Source organism: Pholcus phalangioides, unplaced genomic scaffold (genome assembly GCF_987345545.1).
Source record: "Pholcus phalangioides strain wild (caught in Gottingen) unplaced genomic scaffold, Ppha-v1.0 ptg000009l_1, whole genome shotgun sequence".
NCBI classification, from domain to species: domain Eukaryota; kingdom Metazoa; phylum Arthropoda; class Arachnida; order Araneae; family Pholcidae; genus Pholcus; species Pholcus phalangioides.
In genome coordinates, this window is record NW_028301602.1 from 43,242,776 (window position 1) to 43,266,914 (window position 24,139).

The 24,139-nt window shown below is 36.3% G+C and overlaps 1 protein-coding gene and 1 non-coding gene across 3 annotated transcripts in view; both read left to right on the forward strand.

Annotated features, from left to right (window-relative positions):
• The first annotated feature begins 7,473 nt into the window (after window positions 1-7,473).
• LOC149083116 (signal recognition particle RNA) lies at window positions 7,474-7,775 on the forward strand. Its single transcript, XR_016193334.1, has one exon.
• Window positions 7,776-10,431: 2,656 nt separating this feature from the next.
• Pms2 (mismatch repair endonuclease PMS2) overlaps window positions 10,432-24,139 on the forward strand; it is a 50,048-nt gene continuing 36,340 nt past the window's right edge. The window contains exons 1-6 of one of the 2 annotated variants that reach the window (XM_089236257.1): window positions 10,432-10,610; window positions 12,743-12,912; window positions 14,352-14,438; window positions 16,265-16,367; window positions 18,371-18,473; window positions 22,816-22,985. In XM_089236257.1, coding sequence (XP_089092383.1) covers window positions 12,759-12,912; window positions 14,352-14,438; window positions 16,265-16,367; window positions 18,371-18,473; window positions 22,816-22,985 — 617 coding nt within the window. In that variant the 5' untranslated portion in view covers window positions 10,432-10,610; window positions 12,743-12,758. Of the gene's footprint in view, window positions 11,004-12,742; window positions 12,913-14,351; window positions 14,439-16,264; window positions 16,368-18,370; window positions 18,474-22,815; window positions 22,986-24,139 lie in introns of both variants that reach the window. The other variant, XM_089236258.1, reaches the window with a different exon arrangement.

The following is a 24,139-nucleotide window of genomic DNA, read 5'->3' on the forward strand; positions in this document are numbered from 1 at the left end:
TTTTTTTTTCTTTTTTTGTCTGGCTTGATTCGTTCTTGAAAAAAAAAAATGTATACATCATTACTTTTTTTTTATATATATATAATCATTTTTTTATTCCTAGGATATTAAATAACACACTTGAAGAAAGAAGGTTCATGTAATATCTATATGCTGATAGAGGAAACAAAAACAAAATGTTGAACAAGGTGATGAAAAAAGAGTAAATGAACGGGATCAATTTCAATTGGAAATATTTTGTTTTCTTCTTTGAACGGAAAGTTTATTACAATTTGCTGCTCTGGTACACGGTCTATATTTTTCTTTTCTTTTTTTAATTCGTTCAATTTGAAATTATTACAGTTCGGTGAGCAATCTTTGAAATTGGTGATTATCTTTTTAATTTTAATTATTTATGACAGATGGCACAATCAAAAATGCATAAAAAGTACAAAACAAAATAATCAAGGCTGCAAAAACAACGAAAATCGTGACACTGAAATTATCATTACTTACCTGTCGTGATCATTTGATAAACCCTTTATATACTGACGATACTTTAGAGTGCCAGGTTAGATAATTTGTTATGCACCAATTGTTTGAAAACAATTTTTTTAAACTTATTTCGACTTCAATTGAAAACTAAAATGACCTACTAAATAATTTTATATGATAGTTATTCACTACTTTCTAACATATATTTATATTTTTATTCATTATCATTTATTTTAATTTAAAAGTTGAGTAGATAAAAAGGATTAAACCAGGGAGGTCTTCAACATTTCAGACACGGCAGGCCAAACTGAAACTTCTCACAAAGCCCGCGGGCCACCAACTCGTGTAATTTAGTGACATCTCAATAGAAGGGCGGACCAAGAGTTAAACAGGGACAAAAATAATTGAAGACTTTTATTTATTTTGGAAATTATATTTATTTTATTGATTATCAATTTTGAAATAAATTTTTTTCACTAATTCTGGGAAAGTTTTTGATTAGTTACTGATTGAATTAATCAATTCTGAGATTAAGTTTAGTCTGAAATCACTTTACATGATTCTGAAATGAAAATTCTTTCAATAATTAGGCAATTATTCTTTTATTGATTGTGAAAAATAATTTCTATCGGAAGTTATGAAATTATTTCTCTCTCTCTCTCTCTCTCTCTCTCTATATATATATATATATAATTTTTTTCCCCACCAATTCAAAAATTATTTCTTCCAGTAATGCGAATTTTCATCCATTCTGAAATTATTTTTTCTGTAATTCCGAGTTTCCCACAGATTGTTCTAGAATTATTTATTTTATTTATTCTAGAAAAAAATTATTTCTTTCATTCATTTCACCCCACAGTGGTGGTCGGCTGAAGTTGGTTTTCTGTGGTTCCCAACTTCAAGGCGCAAATGCGAGCCGATCTCCCCGTTAAAAAGTCTCGCCACAGAGAGCAACAGTCCTACAACGATAAATCATTCAATCATAACACTTCACTCATAGTTAGAAAAACTGGTGGCAGATGGCAGCACTACACATAACAAGCATTACAGAGAAACAAAAAAAACTTCACGTCAGGTTTCACTACACGTACACGCACATTCCCGCATGTACCGGGGTGTGGTGTAGTAGGTAGGGCCTCCAAAAAATGGCTCGGGGATCCATGATGTTCTTAAGTCAGCCACCTCGTTGGGCAGTTTGCCTGTTGTGGCGTTGTATTTGTATTTGTATTGTATTGTATTTAAAAAAAAATAATTTCTTTCATTCATTTTTAAATAAATTCTTTCATCATTTCCGAAATTATTTCTTTCATTAATTCTAGAACTAATCGTTTTTCAATGTTTCCAACAATTTTCTGAAAATAATCTGCTGGCCACGGCAAGCAAATTTGGTCCGCGGGCCATGTGTTGAAAAATCCCGAGTTAAACCTCCGTGTTTTAGTGGGGCGTGGTAGCCTGGTCGATAAGATACTCGCCTAAAGTACCGAAGGATGTTTAGAGGTGTCGCAAGTTCGATATCCGGTTCGTCCTTGTCAGAAAACTTTCCTGACATAGAGGTACAACAACAAACGGCGACTTGACCGTAGAAAAAAATTGCTACCCCTCCATCGAGGGGTTAGCGCACCAACCCCTCGATGAGAAAGAAAACAAGCCTGCCGTTCGGAATCGGCAATAAATTGTAGGTCCCGGTCTAATTAGCCCTCGTGTGCAGAAAATTACCGTGGTGCGAAAAAAAATGATCAAATGATTCATGTTTTAGTTTCGAAAAAGAGCAGTTGGCCCTTTTAAAAATTACGGGGGTGGGGGGCATGAAAATGGTTACTGGCCTCTGGTGCAGGGCCGAAACTAGAGGGGGCAGGTGGCAAAATGTAGGGGTAGCAGTTTTAGATGGAGACAAAGAACACCGTTATAAAATTATCAAATTTCAAAGTTGTTGGGGCAGCACAATAATGTTTGCCCCGGTCTGCAGAAATCATAGTTACGGCCCTGCTCGAGTGACAGAGTAAATATTTGTTTCCAGTTGGGGCACCTGCTTTCAGGGAAACATTTCTATCCAATAATACGACATCTAAAGTCTTAACTTTTGCTTAAAATGTGTCCCTGATTAAAAAAAAAAAACTTTTCAGAACTAGACAATGTAAATGCGGTCTGATGTGTAAGTCGGGCGACTGGAACTCCAGGCCGACTTGTCATCTGTCATTAGTGTGCAAAGTGTGATGTCAGTATTATCGATTTACGCCGCATTCGCTGTTGTCATATATCCTAAGCTATATATATATTCTGGTCCACTATTTCTTGAGAGAAGTTTTTGATTTATTATTTTCTTATATTTTTCTAGAGTAATTTTCATTTCATTTATTATTATCATTAGTAGTAGCGACAACCCTGAATGCACATTGATAGAGGACGATTTCAAGGTCGCCTTAAGTCGGGCTATTGTTATGTTGTTCTTTGTTGATATAGAGGTGCCATCTACTATAAGCCCAACGTGCCTTGGATGCGTGCACATGCGTCCTCGTTTCTATCTTTTCGACTCTGGTAACCCTAGTGCAGGGGTTTTCAACTTGTGCTCCACGGAGTCCTTAGGACTCCTTGTAAACTTCCCAGTTCACCCATCTTCATCTATAGCTGTCATCTATCTCCTAAAGACGAAACTGGCAACGAATGATATCTATTTACTGGTTCTGATTCTAGAATTCATACACAAACGACAAAACTGCGACATTGCATTTTTCTTTTCTTCGATAGAAATACGTATTTACGACATGCAACCATAAGTAATGATGGACTGACATTTCCGAATTAGTTCGAATCAGAGAAATTCTGCTTGTAAATGTTATTCCCCTTTTTCCTATTTGAACTAGAAATAAATGATGATACCACAATAAAAGTAAGAAGAAGAAAACAAGTGTGTTGACTGACTGTCAAATCATTGACTGTCTTTGAAATCTTGACCTTGTTGTGAACTTCCGCCTTTCGACTTCATAATGTACGTAATCAGGAATGGCAAAAATTCTCTTCATTGGAAGGACAATAACCCCCCCCCCCCTCCGGTGTAATTCTCAAATTTTGTTCCGTGTGTTCTGTCAAGTTTACTAAAGTAATCGGTGACAACTACAAACAAATCAATAAGAAAACTGCCTGGGGAGAACAAAATTTGAGAGGAAAAGAATTGGATGCTTATGTTTGCCAACTTGACAGATATTCCATGAATCAAGTTTTCAGACCTGATTTCAAAATACAGCAGTTCTTCCTGTGTAAAGAAATGTATTCGTTTTGTATTTCTAAGTATTTATAATTTATGAGTACATCAGAGTGAACTTTTTGTTGAAGAATATAGCGTTGTTTTTTTTCCAAAGAAAAATAAAATATTGCCGTTTATGTATATGGGATCAAAGATCAGACCAAGTTTGTAGGACATCGTTTTAGTTATTTGCTTGCTGTGAACTTGGCCGAAACATCTTATCGTCCTGTCACATACATCATACAATGATTTGACCGCGACGATTTCCTTCAACACTCTGCTTGTTTAGCTATAAGTTAAGCCGCGAACCCCTGAACGTGCGTGGGTCGCCGGTGCTTCCGAGATGGACCGTTCAAATCCACTTACAGCAGGGACTCTTGAATATGGGTTACGAGTTACGACCCAAACTTGATTCGCAGGGCTTCCTAGAAGGGTCAACGAATCCACATACAGCCAAGGGTGTTTGAGCTATGGGGAACGACTCAAACTTGATCCTCAGGGGGCTTCCGAGACGGGTCTTACAAATTAAATTTGGGAGCCCCCAAAAATTATGTGGCACTGGAAAAAAGCTTATGCGGGCTCACCATGCGAAAATCAGTCACAGAGAGTACGAATTGCACTACTTCTTTGAGGGGCCAACCAAATATCATTGTAAATATACAGGGTGTTTCAAAAAGAATCATCCGATTTAAAAAAAATCATAACTATTCAGCTTTTAATCTGTTTTGATCATTAATGTATAGATAGAAAGAGGGAAATCTCGAGTTTTACGTAGTTGTCGACAGGTAGCGCTAACGCTCTTCGTTTGGTCGCCACTTCATTGTTTGTCAAGATAGGCTTTTCCCACAAGGCCTCCTTCATATCAAATTCGGGCAATGGATGAAATAAACATTTTTACTTATAGATGGACATCTTTTTGTGTTTGACGTTTCAATATGAAGTACGTATTGGGATAATAAAATCCTTTGCCAAAATCACAAACGGAAATACAACGTATTTTTCCGTGTATTTACCTTTTTCGTTGTTTCCCGGTTGTGTTATATAACAGAGATTCTCAACCTATGGTCCACGTCGATGGCATAGGTGGGCCGCCGGCAGACCTGATAATTGGATTCTAACTGAATAAAAAAATTATTCATTCATTGTGATTGGTATTAATAAATTCCATATGGATTCAAATAAAAATTGTACCTTAATATTTAGATTCACCATACATCAAGAGAAATGCGGAAAATTTCTATCCTAAATACGGGATATCACATATTGTTGTCAAAAGATGCAATTTACGACAAGTTGGCTAATTATTGAAAAAATGGGTGAAGGGTGGGGAAATGAACTGTTTCACAGACAGCCCTGCCCGTGTGTGCTGGTCTTGATATTAATGCAGCAAAGTTCGATTTCTGAATCAATTCCGGAGTGGGGGGGGGGGGGGTGCTCGGACCCTTGCCACCAATCACCGTGGGTTGGTCGAGCAACTCCCGGCTCCGATGCCACTGCATATTAGAGTAAGCTACTCGAGATTTAAAAACTGGTAATGTGTAATGTCAATTATAGTCTTTCACGTAATTTTGCTCATACGCCATGAAGGGTTCTTCAACCTTTCAGACATTGCAGGCCAAAAAAAAAAAAATCCATGATTCCCAAGGGAGAAGAAAAATAAGAACATAGTGGGGCGGCGAGCAAAGCAACGAATGAAAAGGAAGAAAATAGAGATGAGAATATAGCCACGAGAGAGCAAGCAACGTAGGATACATAGTAGGACGTTTGATACAACAGAGAGTATCAAACAGAAACTCACAACACTTTGTTTGCACAATCTTGCTAGTTTTTTTAAATTAAAGAATACTGCACATCTTTTAAATGTGGGGGAAAAACGTCATAATTATAAGAACCAATGCTCAGACATCAATTTAGAAAAAATGGTGTGGTGAATATCACTATTTTTAAGGATAACTATATACGGAAATGTTCCACGCCCATTTTGGTCGCTTTCCTCCTTACGTCTTTTCCGCCGCACTTGAGCGCACGAGCACTTCCCGAATAATTATTATTTATTATTATGTTTATTTTTTACTAAATTTATGAGTAAAAAAAAAGAAGAGAAAATACCAAGTTTATCAACGACCCTCCCCCCGCCGTTTAAATTTGTGTTATTAGCATAGGCGGGAGGGTGGAGGTGGGAAGTCCACCTTCCCCTCCCCCCGTTCGAATACCTTTGTTATTTGTATGAATATTTTTTATACTTAATTTTTTTTACACAAAAGAGTAATTATCGACGTATAAAAATCCAGCATAACAAACATTAGGTACCCTTCCAGTATAGAAATATTGATGGTACACAGAAAATTAATAAACAAATAAAGCTCGCGCTAATTTTTCCACAGAAACAAATATGATGTTTTTTCAATTCAGGCTATTCAAATACATTTTCCTACACACGGTACATGATAAATTGGCCTAAAACTCAAAATATAAATCACTTTCGGTTTGGTTAAGTGCGTGCGCGGGAAAAAGTTCCACGGAAAATTATTCATTACTTGCTGTTTTCCATTTGATTGTCTACACCAGAGGTGTGCAAACCATGGGTCGGTAGCGACCCCCGGGGGTCACATCGATGAACTTGGGGGGTGGGGGGTGGCACGAGAGATTCCCAGAAATAAAAACTTCCAAATAAGACATTCATTTTTATTTAAAAATATGTCAAAACTAAAGAATGCCTATATAAAATGTGTTTTCGTTTTATGAAGAATTTTTCTTAATGGTCGATTTCAGAATCATTGTAGAATCATTTTGAAATCGACTGATTCTTTCTTAATCACCCTACCCTGTATGCGAAAATCAAGGACCATACACCTCGCTACACTTCCATCTTGCATAAGGGAGTACATCAAAAAACAAAGCAAATATTTATGTGATATGAAAAAAAAATTTTTATTCTCTTTTGAAGTCAATATCGTCTAATAAAAATCGAAACAAGCGTTCTTTGCTTTGTTTTTTGATGTACTTACTGTCTGTCCCTTATGTTCATTATCTGATAAAAAATCGTCAATAATTCTAGAAGTATTTTTCATTGGTTCTGGGGTTTATGCACAGCTGGAGTCTCATTCAACCTTTCAAAAACAACCGGGCCAAATTAAACTTTCCACGAAGCCCACGGGCCACCAAGTCATATCGTGGTAATCCCGGTTATTAAATGGGTTAATAATTGAGGGGTCCTCAAATTATTCTCATGAATCACTTATTCTTTTCATTAAATCTGGAATATATCCCGATATAATTCTGAATTTCTCTTCATTAATTTTAAATTTTAATATGCAATTATTTCTTCTTTAACAAAAATTCTTAATTTTTTTCATGAATTATTGCTATTAACAATTCTGAAATGAATCTTGAAAATTCTGAATTTTTTTTTACTATTCTGAGTTTACTCACACAATTCCGCATTTCTCTTTTTAGTAATTCTGTGTGTGTGACTATTTTTTCATTAATTACTATATAACTTTTTCATCAATTGTACAGAAAGAAAATGATTAGTTCATATTTGGATCAAAAGATGGCAGCACTAACAGACTGCATTGAATTATGTTATTTCAATGAAGATTGTTTTTCCTTGATTTGTTCGTGGTTACAATAGAAAAAAACCCAAAAAAACTCATAAAATGAACTTTAAAAAAAGGAAGAATACAAACAATGCCATTAACAGATGCAAAACATAATATAAAATAGCTTTATAAACGTTAGATAAGCGCACGCTAATGGCTGCGAACCGTGGCGTGTTCGTGTAACCCAGCTACTTTGGGAGCCTGATCTGGCGGATGGCTTGAGGTTGGGAGTTCTAACCCCAGTAGTGCTATGTAGATCGGGCGTCCGCACTAAGCCCGATGTCGATATGGTGGCTTCGGGGGAGCCCGTGGCCTCCAGGTCGATTTCTAAGGAGGAGCGCACCGGCCCAGGGCGGAAACGTAGCAGGCAAAAGCTCCCGCATCGTGCAGTAGTGGGATAGCGCCCGTGAATAGGTTGCTGGAGTTAGCCCATCCAACATAGTCAGACTCAGTTCTTTTTGCCCAAAAAATTCTTTCATTTTTGTTAAACAGCATTTTTTTGAATAAACTTTTTGAAACGCTTCTACATACTAATATACTTACGTAACATTTATTAATTACTACGAATTATTAATTACTTACTTATTAATTATTACTACATATTAATTACGTGATGGAAATGGTGACTTTTGTTTGAAAACCTTCGATCCTGTTTCTTGGAAAAAAGTAGTTATTATAACTATAAAAGTAATAATACTTATTACCGTTTATTCTCGGAAAATTTCGGAAGACTAAATACGCGAGGGAGATTGAATTATTCTATACAATTGAGCGATACCGTGTTTCGGCTGCTGTAGAGATTTTCATTCAGTGTAGAGATAGCCCCACCAGCCACAAGAAACAAGCATTGAATTCTAACGCAAAAGTGGAGTTCGTAGAGGTGTAAAGAAAAGCAAAATTTAAAAAAAAGTGTTACAGATATGTAGAATTTTTCTTCCACAAACTAGTTATACATAGGCTGTTGATCTCATTGTCACTGTTTTTTTGAAAAGGTATCAATTTCTCAATTTTTATTTTAAATACAGTGAAACCTCTCACTACAACGATCATACACGCTATGACGATATCCTTTATTAGGATAAATCCCTCTATAACATAGTTTCCCAACGTTTTTTGTCCCACCGCCCCCTTCTTCAGAAATTTTTTTCTCCCACCGCCCCCCCAACGCAATCTATGCTATACCCGTAGCTTCTACCGCCCCCCTGGAACATCCCATCACCCCCCAGGGGGCGTTAACGCCCACGTTGGGAATCACTGCTCCATAACGATATTTTTAGGAGATTTTTGAAACCGTCGTATAAAACGATATATTTTTTTATATTTTACTTAAAAATTTTGTGAATTTAATTTTATCTTTGTCACTTGTTTTCCTTCTTCTGAAGGCAGGGCCGTGTTAAGAGCACCATGGACCCCCCCCCCCCCCCCGGGCCAAGAGATTTTTTTCTGAGGCCCTCCCTGGCAAATTCTCGAAAACTTCAACCACTTCTTATTTTTCTGAGGCCCCTCTTCTTTTGAGGCCGTGCGTAGGTGGGGCCCATGCGTTAAGACGGCATAGTCTGAAAGTCATGTGATAACAATAATATTTTGCTCTAAAAAACAACCGAAAGTTTAAGTTATTGGTACTGCTACTTTCTGTGCAGGACACGAAAGTACAATGCGGTTACCTTCTTTACAGGGGCAATGCACCTGTGAATTCTTATAATAAATTAATCAATTAAATTTCTTGTGGCGAATAAATACATAAAAGCGTATTTTCGTTGCCAACGTAGAAAAGATGACAACAACAGCATAAATTTGATCACACGTAAGGATAATCTTGCCTCTCAATATAACGATATATATAATAATATCTCAACGATATTTTTTCTTGATCCGCAGAATGTCGTTACATCGAGGTTTCTCTCGCTGTATTAAAAAAATTTCATTTTTGACAAAAGTAAGTGTTCTTTCTATTGCTATTCAGGAGAACTTTTTAAATATCTAATGTATAGTTATTTGAAACAGTAAACATGCAAAAAATTCAAACTAATAATATGCGTGCCTCTGTTTAACACTCGTGGGTTTATAGAAGTTACAGAGTGATGTTCTCAAAACTCAAGTTTCGTAAACCATGGAAATAAATCACTGCATGTATTTTTATGTGCCACCTCTATAAAACGGAAACCTGTCTTGAACGGACAATAATTTCAGTTTCTTGACCTCACGTTTTATACAGGTTTCACTGTATTATATAGTCGATCCCGCTTATAACGTTCCCTTTTATAACGTTTTCCCCGCTTATTACGTGTCCCAAAGTAAGTGTCCCAACTCTAAGCAATTGTCATTAAGATTTTTCTTTTTCTCGCTTTACAAGCGTTTTCTCGATTGCAATTCTTTTTCACGATATTTTTTTGAAAAACGTTATAAGTGGGATCCGCTGTAGATACAGTATATATTGTAAACTTTTTTTTTCCTCCAAATTTTAATTCCAAAATATCGGGGGGGGGGGGGGTCAACATAGCCCCCAGAAGGTCGAGGCTGACAGGGCTCGGGACGATTCTCGTCTTTTTTTTTTCACGCTATAAAGGGGGCCCGTGAAAGTCTGATCTGGGAGCCCGCAAAAGATCCCAGCCTAGGAACCTGCTCCAGGGTATGGGGGTTCCTTATACAAGTTAAAATACTGTAGTTAATTTCAAATTAATTTAATTAATTTTTATTTTTAAATCCATTTTTTAAATGTAATTTAATTTTCCCCACAGATATTTTACTTCCAACAAAAAAAAATATAACCTTCACATGGGCGGAGGGGGGGGGGCTGTGAGGGGGCTGCACTACAATATCTACACTTGAAAACTATAGTGTTTCTATGTAGTACTACTAGATGGCAGCACAAGCATACCCTTTGCGATTTTTTTTTTAAATGACGTCTTACGAATAAATGGAGATTATTTTTATCGAAACGTCAAGACAGACGAGAAATTTGATAAAAATGTCTCATAAAAATAAATGAAAATTTTTTCACGTGCAAATATGTAAAAAAAAATATTGTTCTGTTGAAACAGTTTGCAGGAAAAAGTCTTTACAGCCGATAACAACGTATAATTTTGTCAGAAGGAGAATGGCTGTGAATTATTTTTTACAAGAACACTTTTGGCAACACATGTTTTTGTAAAAAAAAGTAAACAATCATCTCATGGCGGTCAATTTTAGAGGGTTTTGATTTTATGTTGACGTTACATTTTATAGACGGCGTTGTCGGACGTCAGAAGCCATGATCAGATGACCGGAGCGAGTACGTGAACTGTTATCTTGCTGTGAGTATAAACAGCATAATGTACTTATATGGGGGGGGGGAGAGGAGACACCTGGCGGGCTATAGCCGAGGGCGGCAAATTTAAGAAATGATTGATCAAGAAAACAGGTAAAATTAGTATAGCCCACAGGCGGTAGAACCATTAATCCGCGTCTGAAAGAGAGCGAAGGACTAGTCAGTGAGTTATCAAGGAGTGACCTAGAGCGTTTGCAAGCACGTTAGTAACAAAAAGAGTGATGTAGAAAGTTTGCAAGCACTTGAGTGATGAAAAGAGTGACCGAGAGAGCAAGAGAAAGGCCAGTAAGTAAGAGAAAAATGACCTAGTGAGGAGTTTGCAAGCATGTGAGTGATCTCGAAATCATGGACGGTGATACCGGGAACGTCAGCATTAAAGGTAAAGTCGACTGATCTAATGTATTTACATGTATATGAATTGATGTCATCATGCTTCCCACCCCCCAGACTTTCAAGTCTATCTCCGCCTATGCTAGAGATCAAGGGACCAGGTCAGTGTGTGCAAGCATGGCAATGACCAAAAGACTGACCTACTGAGTGGGGACCAGGTCAGTGAGCAACTGAACTGAGAAATGGTGAGCTGGAGACTGGTTGAATGTGGATGAACTGGGAGTGTTAGTATAATGAGACGATGCAAGGGTGTCTACAGGAGATGCGGTCAATCACTGCAAGCACATGTCAGATTTGTATATCATCTGCATTTGTTCTATCAGCATTAGCAGCAGTTACAAAGCCATGTCAATTTGTGAAAAACAGCAATGAGATGGGGGTCTTCCCCCCCCCCCCAACGACAATGCAGCACCTCATTTTATGGTATTAGGCTGACACTAGACACTCTTTAAACCTTACAAAACTCTGGTCTATCGCCATGGGCAATTTGCTACCTGTGTGGGTGTGTACCTAGCAATCTGAGTGTATAGCTGGTATAGTGTCTGTTTTTTTCAGTGCTGCCATCTATGTTTTTAATTGTTGATGGAATAATTATACCATTGTAGGTTCGCTGCTCTCTGTAGTGAGACTTTTTAATGAAGAGATAGGTTTTTGCATTCATACTTTGAAGTTGGGAACCACAGAGAACTAACTTCAGTTGATCACCACTGTGACAATGGTGATGTTCGAACCTAGATCCTTGTGATTTGAGTCCACCACTATGATCACTCGACCACCACAGCAACGCTGAGCACTGACCCATGAAAATATATGAAAATATCTAATTAATGCAAAATATTTTCTGTAAGAAATTCGTTGCGACCCACCCTCTAAGCCATATATGCCAAACCCATGGCCTGTGGGCCAAATGTGGCCCTCTGGGTTATTCGATGCGGCCTGCCACTTCAAACCTAATTTTGTAAAAATCAATTATAAGCAGTACATTAACAGATCACTTAAGTAACCCGTGGCTTAATTCCAGAGCATTTAGGTGACCCATGGCACATTCACAGATCACTTATGTGACCTGTTTCACATGTGCAGATCACACTGTGCCGCAAGTCACTTGCGGCACAGTTCCAGAACACTTAAGTGGTTCATGGCACATTTAGCAATCCCTTAAGTTTCATGTGACACAATTATCAGAGCACTTAAGTGGCCCGCAATATAGTTCTACATAGCATAAATTACCCATGGCACATTTCCAGTATCATTTAAGTAATCTTAAATGATACTGGAAATGCAGCCCCCCTTACATTTCTAGAGCATTGAGGTGGTCCGCAACACATATCTAGAACACTTAAGTGGCCCGGACACATTTCCAGATGGATTGAAGAATCCGCTGAGCATTTAAAGATCACATTAAGAATTAGTAAAGATGCTGTTAAGAATTATCTTTATAAAGGGTGGTTGATGATGTAAGCATCGTTCAACCTCCCACCCGTCACCAAAAGTCAGCAAACCAGAATTCTCCCACCCTCTATCGATGCTGATGTAACCCTTGAATGACCCTTTACAGTACTACACTTTGTTCAAACTTATAAGTTTTAGTGTGACCTCAAATTGCAGGTTTTGATGCCGTTTTTTTTGGTTATGCAACTTTAGTATGTAAGCTAATCAATATTAAAAAAAAAGTTATTTTCCGTATTTTAAGTAAATTAAGAGTATTTCTTTTCTTTTTTAAACTAGGGACTGGCCATCCGCAATGGATGAGGAAATCCAGAAGAAATGTGGCAACATAATTCCCATAGACCGCAGGAGTGTTCATCAGATATGTTCCGGTCAAGTTGTTCTTACTCTTGCAATGGCTGTCAAAGAGCTAGTCGAAAACAGCATAGATGCTGGTGCCACTAATATCGGCAAGTGCAGTAGAATCTCCTTTATACCCTCACCGTATTAAACCAATTTTGTTGCAATGCTCTGAAGTAAAGTAGCCGCCACTTATAAGAATCATATTTCAGCCATCTCAATTCTTATATCCAGAGATTTCTTTTCTGTTTATGTACAGTGGGGCATCAATTATCCGAAACAATTGGGGACTGGAAGTGTTCGGATAACTGATTTTTCATATAACCGATCATTCATGGTGAAAACAAATTATACCAGTATCGTAGGCTCAATACGGAACAAAGAAACAGAGACGTTAAACACTAAACTATACATTTTGTATCACTTCGGGAAATGTATCATTTATATCATTTCAGGAAAGCAACTAGCGGCCAATAGCGGAACTTCTACATGGCATACAAATTTGAATATGCAGATTGGAACGCTTTCAGTTAACAGATGTTTCGGTTGATTGGTATTCAGATAATCAATGCTCTACTGTAATTAACAATGGAATACACAAGAGGGGGGGAGCTTAAGCAGAGATTATGATGTTTTTGAAGTAAAAACACAAGAAAACCCTTAGTAATTTCTTATTATATATAAAATTTTGATTTTAACTTTGAAACAGTTGAAATCTTTAGGCATTAGTTCATTGTCAATGTAGAATGACTGAAATGTTACATAGTAACAGTACAACTACTGTACTATTTTGCAAGCGTGTAGTGAGCAATTAGGTTCGGGGGCGGTAGGAACGATGGGTGTAACATGGGACTCTATAGGTTGGCTTCATTGAGTTTGGAAGGGGGTGATGAGAGAAAGAAATTCCTGAAGAAGGAGGGGGGGGGGGCGCAATGGTTTTGGATAATAAGTTATTCTGCAAGAATAACTCCAGATAGATTCGCTTGTCAATAACTTCTGTTACAAAAGACAAAACTGGTTTCTGACCAGTTTTTTTTTTTTTGTGTTTTTTATGATAAACCTCTTGCAGATAAGTTCTGTCATTCATGGAAGCTGTAATCCTCCCTGTTTGACGGAGAAGGCAACAGTCAGTATGGCATGGTTAAGTGACCATAAGTAGTCTTACAAATAACCTTGTAAATAACAAAAATACTGGTTTCTACAAGTTCCTACCACTGAGATGAATGTTGGAGAATTTTCTTTTTTGATTCTTATAAGTGGAAATCTGATTTTTTTATAACTAATAATTTTCCTACGTAAACAGCGTTTGGTTTTCGTTTTGCTAATTTGATTCTTATAAGTTATTGATTCTTATAACCAGTGATTCTTACAAGCAGTGGCTACTGTATGTATAGTTTATCCTAAAAATATCAATCAATGTCGTAGTAACTGTAAAATCTAATTGATAATGTATTAAAAGTTCATAATTTTATTACTTTTTATGTAGGATTGTTTCAAATGATTAAACAATTTAGAAAAAAAAATGTTTGCAAATTATTATTTTTTCCAGAGGTGAAACTGAAAGAATATGGAAGTGAGAGTATAGAGGTCTCTGATAATGGCTGTGGTGTGAAGGATTGCGACTTTCAAAACCTTAGTAAGCTTATGTTAAAGATATGTGTATTATGTATGCACATACTAAAAAAAAAGATGGAGAGAAACTTTGAGAGGTCTGTGGTAAAACGCACCGAGACAACCATTTCTGGCTGTGGGATGCATTGTTCATAATGAAACATATAGGGGCTAGCCCTCCCTCCCTTTATATGGGAAATGAAAAAGTTGGTTCCTTTCGCAGAAGGGGAAAAAAAATTCCAAAGGATTATGGAAAAGGGGCATGAAACTGCAAAAATTCTGAAGAGGCTGCAAATCTTTTTTTCCCTGAAGTTGCCAAACAGTTTATGTTCATCTAACCAGCCTTCATTCTAACCCCATTCTTGCATATGTAAATAGGGATATAAAAACATTATAGGTGGCACCAAGCACCCACTTTGCTAACATAAAATTCACATTTGTTTCACCTTCTGCTTCCTTTCACGTTTCATTTCTGACCATACATCCTGTGATAAAAAATGATTTTGGTGGCATGTTTCTACCACATCTTAAAGTCTTTTCCATATTTTTTTTTAAACACCCTTTATCATGACTTGACAAATCCCTAGTGCTATAGTAACTAGAAAATTAATATTTGCACCTAAAATTTTCTGTATGTGCTTGCTAAATTTTGGGATCCATGAATGACACAAAATTTTCTGATTTGATAATATCTTCCAATATCGGAACAGATAATTGACTCCCCAAAAAGTTAGAGAAAGACATTAAGTAGGACTGTTTTTCTTGAGAAAAATAGCTAATGTCTAAATTATTTTTCAGGTTTGCCATGTCCTGCTCTGTATGAGCATATACACGAGGGGGTGCACAACTTCTGGTTCGCAAAATTTGTTCTGATAGAAAAGTATCAACGCACACATGCACAATTCCCTAGCATGACCATATTTACAGACAAAACAAAAAGGCACGTGTAGTTAATTGCAGCCAAAGAAAAAAATTGTCAAAGGGAAGTAGAGTTGTCAATTAGAACGAAAAAAGTTTTTGAAAGCTGGAAAAACTGTCAATTATGACAAGAAAGTTGTCAAAGGCAAGTAAAGTTGTCAATTAGGATGAAAAAAAAAATTGTCAAAGGCAAGTAAAGTTTCCACTTACAGCCAAAAAAAAAAAAAATCAAATGCAAGTAAAGTTGCCAATTACTGTCAAAAAATTATCAAAGGCAAGTGAAGTTGCTAATCGCATCCAAAATTTTTTTTGAAAGGAAGTAAATAAAGTTGCCAATTGCAGCCAAAAAAATTTTAAAGGAAAGGGATCCTAACTATTGCTAAAATTGCTGAAAAATCTCCAATGCTAAAAAGGGCTATTGAAAGATGCAATAGGTAAACGTAATTCAAATGATCGTTTCTGAAAAAGTATACGTTTGATAAATATGTGTGGAATATAATTATGTGACAAGAATCATAATGAAATTTGTAAAGTCATGAAAATAATCTCAATTTAATAAAGTCAAGTATATAAGGGAAAAAACGACATTTTAAAAGAAGTTGGGATGGCTAAAATTATGGGAACATCCCATAAAAAGGGGTTATATGGTCACCCTACAGCAGTTTCTGGCCCGCAGAGTGAAAAGAGTGTGCATCCCCTGATATAAAAAAAAAACCCTTTTCTTTTAAATTATTTATGAAAATATTCACACTTTTTTTGTATGCTTTATCTGGGTAAAAGCACTAGGCATGTACTGTGAAATAAACATAAGTATTTCATTTTTAGTTCTTTTCTCTAGGGGAGAGGGGCCCCATTGTTTGTTTGTCAAAGTTTTGGTATTAATATGATGGTCCATGGGATTTCCCTGATTGCTATTATTTTTTCTCATTATAGCCTTGAAGCATCACACCTCAAAACTAAAAGACTTTTCAGATATGTTGAATGTGGATACCTTTGGCTTTAGAGGCGAAGCATTAAGTTCATTATGTGCACTTGGGTATGATAAGATTGCGATAGTTTTTTTTAAAAAAACAAATTTTTATAAATTTTCTTTTAAATATTGTCAGTATATGTGTGAGAGAGAGAGAGTACAAGAGTGTGACTTTGGAGTTACATAAAAGTCACTGCTAATGGCTTATAATGAACAGTCTTTTATGTACAATTGGAGGTTTTTCCCCCCATTTATACCTTACTCAAGGAAAAAAAAAATGTTGATTATCAAAATTTAAACTAGGTGTTCGAATACAGTAAAAACTCTCGATCTACCCATGACACAGAAAAGTTTTTCCACAAAAAATAGAGAGTGTCCTTATAAAATACAAGGGGTGTTCAGAAAGTATATATAAAGATACAATATCTCTGTGCTGTTTATTAAAAACATTTTTGCTTGACAAAATATCTACTACAAATTACTCATTAGTTCATTCGTTGGTTTTTTACATAATTGTTACGATTGTCCTAACATTTATTGGGTCTGGATTCTAGTTTCCGGCCTGATTGTCATAGAAATTTGTGCAGTCTACTGGAACTATGATGTAACTTCATTTTGTATTGTGTCATCATCATGGATGTGTGTTCTGTACCCTAAGGTGGGGTTCACACACATAGGCGAAGATAGACAAGGAAGTTGGGGTTGCACGATGATGATGATGTCAATTCATATGTACGCATATAAATTAGATCAGTAGTCTCCATCTTTGATAATGGGAGAGGCATCCCCCTCCCCTAATCTCCGTCCATGTTCGAACACCACAGGTGCCACAATGGTGGTTGACTAAAGTTGGTTTTTTTTCTGTGGTTCCCAACATCAAAGTATGAATTTGAGCTGATCTCACCATTAAAAAAAGCCTTGCCACAGAGAGCAGCAGACTTGCAATGGTACAATTATTCAATCATTACATTTCACTCCTGAAACACAGATGGCAGCACTGAAAAATCATCAGACACAAAACTAGATATGCACTCAAGCCTGTTAGATACACACACTTTGATCCAGACTCTGCCACTAAGCTGGACTGGAAGAGATCTCTGCAACTGGGTACATCCAGTGGAAGAGAGTCCTGGCATTCATTCATGTCCCCCTAAGATGTTTCTTCTGTTGAAGAAACAAATGGAAGTGACTTGGCACAAAGTCCAGGCTGTCGGGTCGAAACTTACCACTTGAATCTTTTTGAGAAGTGCATTAGTGGGTGTATGACATCTTTTGTCAACATTATCCTCCATTTGTTTTCAATAGCCTGCCGAAAGCATTGCAGGTTTGGCAATATGCAGTAGCATTAATTGTGATGTTGGGAGATGTAAAACCAATCAGAAGAATGCTTTCTCTGTACCGGAAAAGAGAAATTACACTCCAAGAGTTATTTTGGTACTGAAATTGAGGTTTTGAATGTCTTGGCTTTTGGTGAATGTATATAGAACCATTGCTGATGATTATTGCTTGGATTCATTAGCATTTGTCTAACCTTCAGAGAATTCCCAGAACTATTTCATTGCATTTTGTCAATTCAGTTCCCATAAATGAAGACAAATTTTCTTTGCAAATATTTGGTGGATGCTCATATTTAAAATATATTATAGAGCACACTTCTCTGCTAGTGGGATTTTGAATCACCACAACATTTAAACTCTTGCTACTCAAGCCAGACTTGGCACAGTCTATGGACCAAAGTCCACAAGGGAAAAGCCAAAGAATCATGATTGAAGTAAGCATTGCCAACAAATGCAATAAAACATGACTTTTCTTCCCATATGTCAAGTATCATTACTTTCCAAACAATCCTTTGTACATTGAAGCACTACTCCACCAGATTAATGACCACCATTCGTTATCGTAGTTCCGCTGTAGTAGGTTATTTTATGATATCTTGTAGTAGAAAATGTAACAAATTTCCAAAATAATAAGCTAAATGGCATCATTTTGACAAGTATTCATTGCTTCCTCTAATTTGTTTTAAATCTGAATATTTTTTGACATGTTGAATGATTTAATTTTTCTCCCAGTTCTTTGTCAATCATAACATGCCACGAGGATGCTCAGGTTGGTACGCGTTTGGAGTATGACAGTGATGGGAAAATCACAAAACAAGCTTCAGTTGCACGCTCAGTAAGTAATTTATTGTGCATTCAAGCACTTTTGAAGAAATATGATAGTGTATCTTCATTGTTTCTCAGACATTGATATATTGATATAATTTTTCATGAAGCTTTATTGGCTCGCTTCTCTTACACACATGGAAAAGAAATGTGTTGAAAAACGATGAAGTTATGAATAAATATCATAGCTGCCAAGTCTCCCGAATTTTTCGGGAATCTCCCGAATTTTAACTTCATCGCTTGACCTCCCGAAAAGTTCTTAAATCTCCCGAAATTTTACGAAAATCACAAAAATTCTTAATTGTCCCTAAAAATTTCCTACTTCATTAAAAAAAATCCCCGCTTATGAAAAGAATCCCTAAGGAATTTCTTGTGGGGCATGAAGCAGGGCCGTCTCTGCATGAAGCCTCTTTTTTTTTCCCTTTCGAAATGATGTCACACTTCGTAAATGGGGAAATACCCTTTTTAAGGAAGTTTTACAAACCCTCTGATGGTAACAAGAAAGTTGTTTGTCTTATCGTGCAGGGGAATGGCTTAGCAGCCAATAGTCCTGGATAATAATTGAAGATTATAGTGACGCTCATATGGTCAAAAATTCTTTTGTTGAAGTTACGTACGTGCGATATAACAAAGCATGAATAATGATAAGCAAAAACATATTTAATCAATTTTAAAGATACTTATTCCGATGAATTTCCTTTCATCAAATGTTCCAGAAGAGGGCCGACTTTTCCTTTTTGTACAAGTTGTGTTACGGACATAAACATCGGTCATGGTGGAAAGAGTGACATCATCACTCATGTGAAATGAAAAAAAAAACAAGCAAGTGTCACAAAAAGTCAGTGTTCTTCAAAAATTGACGGTGTTTTCCTTCATCTTCCAATGATTTTGGGGTCATTCGCGCAGAATGTTTGTTCACAGCGTTTCTGATTGAACACAATATTTATTTTTACATCATTGATGTTTTGACCTCCAATTTCACTTGTTTTTTGCGTAGGAATTTTATTCCCAAGGGTTTAACTTCCATGTGTGTAAAATCCCTATTTTAATTTAACTTCAGTTTTTGAGTAGGGATTTTATTCCCTACGCTTTAACTTTTATGTTTGGAAAATCCCTATTTTATTTGGAAAAATCCCTATTGTATTTATTAGGGAGTGGTTTTAGAATAAAATACGGGTTTGCGCGAAAATCTCCCGAATTTTCATTTTCAAAAGTTGGCAGCTATGAAATATATAAATTCTCATTTTTTTGTCTGTATTTTTGTTATTAATTATTTGGGCTATGGAGTTTGGTCATTTTTTGAAGCTTCACAAATGTGTTTTCATTATCCTCTGAAACTGTCGCAAACTTTTTTTTTGTCTATTACAAATCGTAATAATTAAGATAATACTTGAAGGTTTTTCACATCTGGCTGATGCAAAGATGAATTTGTACCAAACTGGTACATTCCCAGATTCTGCGCTTTGACATCCCAGATTTGCAGGCAACAAAATGAAAACTCACACACAACTCATTTATTCATATAAATCAGCATTGATTTCACGCTTTATAAACTTTCAAATATAACTTTCAAATATAGCAATGCACTTTACAGTTTAAGGTCAGCCTCAGAGAAGCCATCAATCGAACAGAATTTATGAGTAATTTCAAGGTATCTCACTGAATCCCAAAACCATACATCTCTACTCCACAATCCTGTAAAATGCATGACTTAAATTTTTTTTAAAAGTCAAGATTTTGGGCAGTGAAAACTGTAAATCCTTCAAACATTGTTGTTGGGTGTGGATGTTGTACAGCACAAGAGCTGATCAGATCATGATTACTGCACCGTTATTAGATCACAATCATCATATCTTCATTTGACCATGATTGGCAGATCATCACCAAAACTTTGTTGCTAGATCATCGCGGGACCATGATCGCATTTCTGCAACGAACTTAAAAATGATTTCAGTTCACAATTAAAAATATTCGGACTGCTAGATGTACCTCAGTATAGACCATAGTTCCCAAATATTTTTCCCATCATCCCCTTCAGAATTTTTTTCCCCATCACCCCCAACGCAATCTAACCCATAGGATCCTATGTTATACCTGTAGCTTCTACTGCCCCCCGAAACATTCCATCGCCCCCAAGGGGGGGGGGGCATTAACGCCCATGTTGGGAATTACTGGTATATACTATCAAGTATTAAGACTCGTATTGGACTAATTTCCCAGCCAACGGCCAAATGCAACGCAAGTAAATATGAGAAGTGGATGCGAGTGCAACTTCAGTCACAAGCAGCATATATACAACAATAGTTGAGATGTGAAAATCATTTGCATATTATGACAACTTTTGAACATTATTTCAAGGTGGCAACAATGCAATCGGTTGCGATCACCACAACCAATTATTGACAAGGGATAGAACAAAAGGTAAACAATCATGTATTTAACTGAATATATATGACTATTTCGGACCTTTATGTCGGGGGTCTATGGATATGTTACAAATTTTGGAAAGAAAGTTTAATTGCCTCTATGGATGATCAAACCAATGTCCTCTCACATGCCGGGAGCACCCTAGAAGACTATGCTACAAAGGCAACAAACCTCTTTCCTTAGAGCTTTCAAGCGCTGAATGGGACCATATATGGACAATCAGACCTAACTCAGCCAACTGCTTGCATTACTGACTCATAACACTGCCACCAGACGGTGACTTTATAACAAGAGTTGGGAACCCCACCTCTTAGTATCCTACCTTTGCACCAATTCTCCGAACTGGAATCTAGGTCACAAGCAGGGATGTTTCAACTTATCTGAGGATTCATTCTCAGATAATCAGAAAGTCAATCATCAATTTTTAGATGGAGATTGAATCTTCATCTTCAGATAATTTACTACTGTTCTGTTGCCAAAGAGGTGGATCATGTCTCTTAATAATTTCTCTGTTAGCGAATATCTAAAACAATATCTTTGTTGAAATAACCATCATAACAGTAGTTATCTTGTATCCATCTAATTAGTTTAATCTGAACTTTATATATATTGAATGCAATGCTGAATGGAACAAAATTTTATTGCACAAGGTTTTCAAATTATGTAATTTTAATGAAGAAAAATTCAGAAATAATTCACCCATACATTTATTATAGCTGTCAAGTCTCCTGAATTTCTACTCTATCTCCCAAACTCTAAAAAAATTTTCACATATTTCCGTAATTTTTTGGGGAGGGGAATTTGTTCCCTACTCTTGTTTTTCCTCCAAAATGATGTCAAATGTGTTACGTTAAGAGTTCCCATTGTTTCAAATCATGACAAAATGTTAAATTTTTGTGAGGGAAAGATAAAATTACCCAAAAAAAATCCTGCACAGACACATGAGTCGGTGGAATGACTCATGTGATGACTACGTCTATTTTTTTAAAGTAGGTCCATCCTATTTTTGAATCTGATGCCTTTTTTTATTGATAATTTGGATTTGGTAGGTAATTTAACCTATCAAATGATAATTGGCAATGGCTGGCATGATATCCTCTTTTTTTTGGCCAATTAGTAGCCATTATGGCTACTTATATGGCCTGATTATGGCTCCTTCAATTCATTTTTGCATCTGATTTTTCAATATTTCTTTTCATGCAGATTTAGACCATCATAAGAATCTTTGGTTATTTATTATTCCACTTGAGATAGTCTGAGAAAAAAATCCTTATGAGTTTACTTTCATTTAACTCTTTAAGCTGCATTGCTGAGATATCCATTCTCCTGAAAGGCCTCTTAGTTTAGCATTGGAAAGCCTAGATATTTTATATAGGTGATTTCTCAATGGAACACTTTTCCTTATACCCTTTACTTTGTGCCTGTTGAAAATCAGAAGAAAGCCTTCTTAATTAAAAATGATATAACATTTTATAGGGGTTTAGTGATTTCTGCTTTGCCACTTAAAGGGTTGATAAGAAATCCCCTATTTTAATTGTGGGAAAAATACCTTTTATATTTTCTCCTTAAGGTTTTTGTTCTTAAGTCATTTCCTTAATTTTCATTTTATAGGGTTGGCAGCTATGATTTATGTTCCTATAGAATTATCCATTCATAATTAATTTCTAATAAATTACAATGCAAACTTATGCATCACTATCAGTATCCTTTGGAATATTTTCACAATCCCAAATAGAATTGAGATATTTTCATTATTCTGAAATAATTATGAAGTCCTGTGTAACACTTCTTATGAATCTAAATTATATACACAACCTTTTTGATAACTGGAAGTGATATCCATTTCCAAAATCACTGAATTATCAGAGTATACATCCATATTTTTGAAGGAACTGAACTCTTTGTAATTAATTGTCATTACACAGGTTGGCACGACAGTCATTATTGACAAACTGTTTAGCACTCTGCCTGTTCGACACAAGGAGTTCCACCGGAACCTGAAGAAAGAATTTGGAAAACTGGTGAATCTTTTGACAGCCTATTGCCTGATAAGCACAGGAAAGCGAATAACTTGTGTCAACATTTTGCAAAAGGGGTAATGTGTCATATATGGGAAAAATCAATATAGAATTTTTTTTGTTCATTATTGCATAAAGCCACTTGTTCTAACATCACAGGTATTGAAAGACAGACAGCTTTTTTCTCAGCCTAATATATAAAGAAAGCAGATATTATTTTGGATATTATGCCGAGGTGAATTCAGAAAGAAAAGTCATCATCTGGTCACCACTGGAACTTAAACCAAGGCCCTCTTGAAAACCAGGCAAGGATGCTACCATCTGCACCACTGGACCCTGCCTTCATTATTGCACGCACTGTGCCGTGAGGCACTGAAGTAGAGGCATTAGTAGCCTCTCTTAACTTCACCAATATATCAATTGATGTATTGGGCTGGGAAAAAATGTGGTCTATCTCTCCCTACCATCCCACCTAGGGCCATTTGCTGAAGCTAAGAGAGGCTACTAATGCCTCTACTTCAGCACCTCACGCCACAGTGCGTGAAATAAGGAAGTCAGGGTTATGTCTCCAGTGGTGTAGATGGTAGCACGCTTGCCTAGTTTTGAAGAGGACCTGGGTTCGAATCCTGGCAGACACCAGATGACTTTTCTTTCTGAGTTCACCTCGGCATAATATTCAGAAAATATCTGTTTCTGATGTTTTTATCTGATTTTATTGATGTTTTCAATTGATATTTGGCCTGCAAAGCAGTGATTTAGCTACAGTAGGATCTTGATTATCCCAACAATGGTGGGGAAGGTGAACACAGTTAAACTGCCAGATTAAAAAAAATAACAAACAAAATAAAAAAAAGGAGTAATTATGTATTTTATCTGTTTAAAATGACTATCTACTGTATATATTAATATTATCTGTGCGAGAAAATTTAATAAAAAAATTACTTAATTGAATGATAGCCATGCTACTAATATACTGGGTTTCATTGATGGCAGAAATACAGTAGAACCTTGATTATCCTGGCTAATGTTGGGGACATTGATCACGGATAACCAAAAAATACAGTTATTCTTCTCTTGCCAGCCATTCTACACAGTTATAAAATGTACTTTGAGAATGACACAAACAAAAAATATCACTGGTCCAATTGATGAGCCATGACCGCATCCCAAGTTACACCATTCTTGTGCAAATACACCATCTTTCAGTTGCAAAAAAAAAACCAATATATTT